The sequence below is a fragment of the Aspergillus welwitschiae genome (assembly GCF_003344945.1).
Source record: "Aspergillus welwitschiae strain CBS 139.54b unplaced genomic scaffold BDQ94scaffold_101, whole genome shotgun sequence".
Classification (NCBI taxonomy): domain Eukaryota; kingdom Fungi; phylum Ascomycota; class Eurotiomycetes; order Eurotiales; family Aspergillaceae; genus Aspergillus; species Aspergillus welwitschiae.
In genome coordinates, this window is record NW_020798795.1 from 17580 (window position 1) to 22315 (window position 4736).

At 49.9% G+C, this 4736-nt stretch overlaps 4 protein-coding genes across 4 annotated transcripts in view; 3 read left to right on the top strand and 1 right to left on the bottom strand.

Moving 5' to 3' along the window:
* BDQ94DRAFT_164355 (purine and uridine phosphorylase) overlaps positions 1-508 on the top strand; it is a gene marked incomplete at both ends in the record, with an annotated part of 2829 nt that extends 2321 nt beyond the window's left edge. The window contains one exon of the mRNA XM_026769991.1: positions 17-508. Coding sequence (XP_026619614.1) covers positions 17-508 — 492 coding nt within the window. The remainder of the gene's footprint in view (positions 1-16) is intronic.
* Positions 509-800: 292 nt separating this feature from the next.
* Positions 801-1041, top strand: BDQ94DRAFT_155319 (uncharacterized protein; the record flags this gene model as incomplete). The annotated part of the gene is made up of 1 exon (XM_026768446.1): positions 801-1041. A coding segment is annotated over exon 1 (164 nt), but the record flags the coding sequence as incomplete, so codon positions are not given.
* Positions 1042-1364: 323 nt separating this feature from the next.
* BDQ94DRAFT_155323 (uncharacterized protein) lies at positions 1365-1922 on the top strand. Its single transcript, XM_026768447.1, has 2 exons — positions 1365-1531; positions 1594-1922. Exon 2 carries the CDS (start codon positions 1603-1605, stop codon positions 1786-1788), a length of 186 nt encoding a protein of 61 aa, XP_026619616.1. The 5' UTR covers positions 1365-1531; positions 1594-1602; the 3' UTR covers positions 1789-1922.
* A 1577-nt stretch (positions 1923-3499) lies between these two features.
* BDQ94DRAFT_164358 (uncharacterized protein) overlaps positions 3500-4736 on the bottom strand; it is a gene marked incomplete at both ends in the record, with an annotated part of 1660 nt that continues 423 nt past the window's right edge. Inside the window, 6 exons of the mRNA XM_026769992.1 lie at positions 3500-3564; positions 3621-3721; positions 4061-4104; positions 4154-4338; positions 4396-4495; positions 4554-4728. Of these exons, the coding sequence (XP_026619617.1) occupies positions 3500-3564; positions 3621-3721; positions 4061-4104; positions 4154-4338; positions 4396-4495; positions 4554-4728 (670 nt within the window). The remainder of the gene's footprint in view (positions 3565-3620; positions 3722-4060; positions 4105-4153; positions 4339-4395; positions 4496-4553; positions 4729-4736) is intronic.

Genomic DNA, 4736 nt, shown 5'->3' on the forward strand with positions numbered 1-4736 from the left:
CACCTACTGGAATCAGGGACGATGGAAAGAAGCGGAGGAGCTGCAAGTGCAAGTGTTAGAGCTGTGCAAGCGAGTGCTAGGACCCGAGCACCCTGAGACTCTTACCAGCATGAACAATCTGGCCTTGACCTACTCGAAACAAGGACGATGGGAGGAAGCGGAAGAGCTGGAAGTACAAGTATTAGAGCTACGCAAGCGAGTGCTAGGACCCGAGCATCCTGACACTCTTACCGGTATGAGCAACCTGGCCTTTACATGGAAAGGCCGGAGAAAGGTTAAGGAATCCCTTGCTCTGATAAAACAGTGTGCAGAGCTCCGCCGCAACCTACTGGGTCCAGATCACCCAGATACCATATCCTCTTCTGGTACTCTCAGTGACTGGGAGACCGCGGTAGATTCCCTAATATGGTATAGTCGAGAAAGCATACTTGCCTTTTCATTCCTTGCCTTTCCTTGTCTCTACTTATTTTCGAGATTCCTTTTTGATAGGAGGGTTTGGGATGGCTGATGTATATATAGATGTCTTGAATTATAGATAGAGCTAGAACATTCTAGCAGAGCCATTACCCTGGGTAATATGAATACGTTACATAATAATTTCTGACGTCATGCTGAAAGACAAATGATACCACTGTTCGTTATGTCTCTGTAACAAACTTACCGTTGTTGGTTAGCGTGCGGGTTTCAGTCTTGGCAGTGGGGCTTTAAGAAAAGAGAACAGTAACACAGGCGGAAGGCGATTCTGAATCTTACAGTACAATGTATACAGTTTTCACTCGGGATACAGCACATAGATTCCATCTGTAGTATATCCTGGTCCTGATTGACGCAGAGGATGACGTCGCGAGTCCTGGGTAACTCCCTCCGGTTCGCTTCGGACAAGCAGTCTGCGAGTCGGTGTATGTCTGGCAAATCGATTGCTTGTTGCATACTGTACTCAACGTCCACGTTCGGACGCCTTCGGATTAAGGTCCGCTCGACAGATACCGACCTTGGTGACGGGTCATACATGACAGGCCCTTGGACATTGCCCGTCTTGTCCCGCGTGGGCCGGAGATCTCGCAACGATGAGGCAGCCCAGCGACACCTGGGCAAAATCAGAATCCAGGGATCCGGGAGCCGATGGGTGAGAAACGGGCAAATCATCCGACAAGACTACAGTACTGTACCGTTCTAGCTCTTGTGATGAGCTTTACGATGATGACCAGGTAGGGTTGCGTTGAGTTCGGCTGACACAGAATTGCCCGCTGGTGCTCGGAGGTCATTTGTGACACAAAATGCCCGATCAGTTCGACAGGTTCTCCCCGCGCAGCAAGACCCGGATCCCCCAATCCTGCTTTGCCTTGGGCGCAGCATGATTCGGCCCCATGCTAAAGAGGGATTGACCAGCCTGGACGTGATCATGCGTCTTTCAGAATGTGATGATCGCCTTTTGAGGTGCCTGATTGCGGTCGATGGGAGACCCAGTGGGGGAGCTGGATGACCTGCAGATCAGGGCTAGGGCACATGAAGCGGGTCACAAAAGGGGAAAAGGAAAAGAAAAAGATAGAAACAAAGGGAGGAAGTGGGGGAAGTGGGGGAGATGAGGTAAAGAGGCAAGGAATGGTGAAAGTATGGTCAAAAGATGGCGAGAGATGGGAAAAGATGATAAAGGAATCACCGGGTAGACACGGTCAAATATTTGCGATACCGTCTCCGGGAACGGGATGCGCAATCTGTGCGGGCATTAGTCTGTTCAGATGCCCAGGCGGGCGCGTCACTTCACCGCCTTCTGGTCGGTCCCTCTAATTGATTGTTGTCCTGGGCCATCAAACATTTGCTGGTGCTCGGGTAGGCCCGGGACTAGTCCTTATGAGGAAGCTGTCCAGGGGTATCCACTTGAAGCCCGCCTGGGGACTCCGAATGCGCACCGAAGGAATATTATGGCCTCGGGTTTCGACAACTGGGCTTAGTACGTAAAGCAACGAGATCAACACATGAGTGTACTGGCATTTGAATGTACTATTACCTTGCGTCACTACAAAAATGAGCCTCGTCGCTCGCGATTGTAATCATACGCATCAATGATCTATTTATTTCGTATATGAATGGTCAATGATATATATACAGTAACATGACCACTACTAGCTACTTCAGCGTGTCCGGCACAACCGGCATTTGGTAACTCCACAAAACTCGTACAAAATCAACAGGCGCGCCAAGATTGAATATATTGCCCACTCTAATGGATCGCTCATCAAAACCAGGTCAGCAGGTTGATAATTTGCTCAGCCTCCGATGCCTCCAGTTTTAAATGATTCAATGTCGAGCATGCTTGCTGGGCATTAATTTTGCGGGCGGATACGACCAATGAGAATCCGTCAAGCTAGCAGCATTCCACCCTAACAACAAAACCTTTTATCATTCCAACCCCACCAAAAATGGGGTTGTCGGGATGTCGACCAAATTGGGCAACATATATGGATAGTACGTGTGAGCTTCTTCCTCGATTCTTCCTTGCTCCATTCCATCGAGGACAGCAGCTGGTAAAAGTACAGCATACAGAATTTTAATCTCAGATTCAGTCATGCTTCTTGCCATGGTCATGACTATATGGGCATTGTCTACCGCCATGGTGAGCACACGCATGGCCCAACCCTTGAAAACAGACCGGGTGGTTGGGATTGACAGACCATATGTAGATATGGGAACTTGTAATTTACCAAAAGGAATTCGGAGTCATGGAACGGTCAGCTGGTATGGCAATGCAACGACAACTTCTAGATAGAGGGGGCTGACCAATGCCAGGAAGTCCGTTCTAGCACATCGAACCATCCGTGTTGCGAAGCTACCAAGCTTGCTATGAGGCGTGAGTTGGGATTCTCTTGACGCAACGTTCACTAAGCGATCATTTAGATGAATCGAACAAAAGACGGGGTCGACGACGTCACAGACCATACCATGCGCACCATCCTCATCAGCCAGAATAGCCGACCTAGAAGCCCCGAAGACCAACCCAAGCCCCCAGATTATACTCAATAAACTGTTGGTCAATCAGATGAACTAGCAAGCCTTTGATCCCGAGCAAACCAAGGCCGGGGTTCTCGAGGGCTGGCATGTCCATTCTTAGAAATGCGGTTACACTTGCCCTGACGTAGCGATCAACGTCCGGCTATCCCTCACAATTCCCCACGAACAATAGTCAGAAAACTCTTCCATCACCTGGCCTTGTTGAGTTAACCTTTGTGGTCATTGGGACATGTCGTGCTTTCAACCAAAGGAATGCCCGTGGCGGCTGTAGGTAGACCATATAGTCTCACTAGCTTCCTGACACACTCTCCTAGACAACATTCAGTGAGAGACAACATTCATACTCCTTATGTAGTGACGTGGGTTTTAAGTATCTGGACACGGGGATGGGCGCTCGTGTCTCTGACTTTCAGTTGAGCCGGCCATGCCAGCCGGCTGACCGGAAAGCACGACTTTTTCTGAACAAGTGGCCGGGGCAGGAGTCCTGAAGCTACTGGTAGAGCTGGTGAATGAAACAGTTTTTCACGGAGTCATCGTTCGGCGCGAGGGCACTTTCTCCAGAGCTGGGGCACCAGGAAAATCTCTGAGGCCGTCTACGACATAGCTGATACTGAGACCAAACTGATGTAGGCCGTTACGTGGCTTGAGATGCTGGATACGGGTGTCCCGATGCATCTCGCTTGCTGCCGTGATAGCCAAAGAGTATGCCTCCCTAGTACCCAGCGTGTATCGACCACTCAAACCTCTATGTAGATCCTACATATCTGAGGGATAATATTGCGGAACTCAAGCCTAATTGATGTCTGCTAGTGCTCTGAAACTAGGAATAAGGATGCAGCATTTATTGCTTACGACGAGTTACCAACCAACTGTTCATGAAGGAAGTGGCATGACGACATAAAGGACGCTGTCAGCTTGAATGGTTGCTAAACGTTTGCTGCGGAAACTTCACTCACAAACATGTCTAGATGATGGTGGATGCCATCGGATCCAGACCGGTCAGAGTAGTACAAGATCGTTTCTGGCTTTTTTGTTCACAACATGGACGCACAGCTTTAGATCTCTTTCGTCCGTTGCTGCTTCGAGAAATGTATCCTAGGACTCTGTTACCAACTGTTGCTCCATCTCTTAGCTGCCCACTTACCTGCATCAACTCATCCAAAGACTTGGTGGTCAGATTTTCGAGGAAGGCTCGGACCTTAGAGCTCCATCTGACCTGTCCTGCACCAGTGGCCATTAGACCCCTCGTGATTGTTGCTAGTGCGTTCAATTTCAGCGTCTCGGCATTCATATCGGATGCTGAGATCTGGTAGCTCTGTTCCACCCCAGCTAGTGCGCCAAGTCAGTTGACAATGTTCGTAGCGACGATCAAAGAGACGTAATTACCAAGGCGGACATGGCCGCTTCGGTCCAAGAGGATTGTCTCCGCCTCTAGGATGGCCAATGCTCTTCCCTGATCCCGAAGGAATCTAATGCCGTCAAGGGTCTGCTTGGGTTAGTATCCACTGCCTTCCCGTCGCACAATGGCCGCTGGCAACACTCACCGACCGGAGAATGTATGCCAGCTCGGTCTCGTTGACCGGCCACCGGGCGGTTAAAATGTAGTTCACTGTGATCTCCATCGGTTCCCAAATCAGGTGCAGCTCGCCCGTGTGGTAGTACGACTCCAGAAGCCGTGGGAATATGGGGTGAGAAAGACGTCTGATCGTCTCTAACAGGCTTTGGAC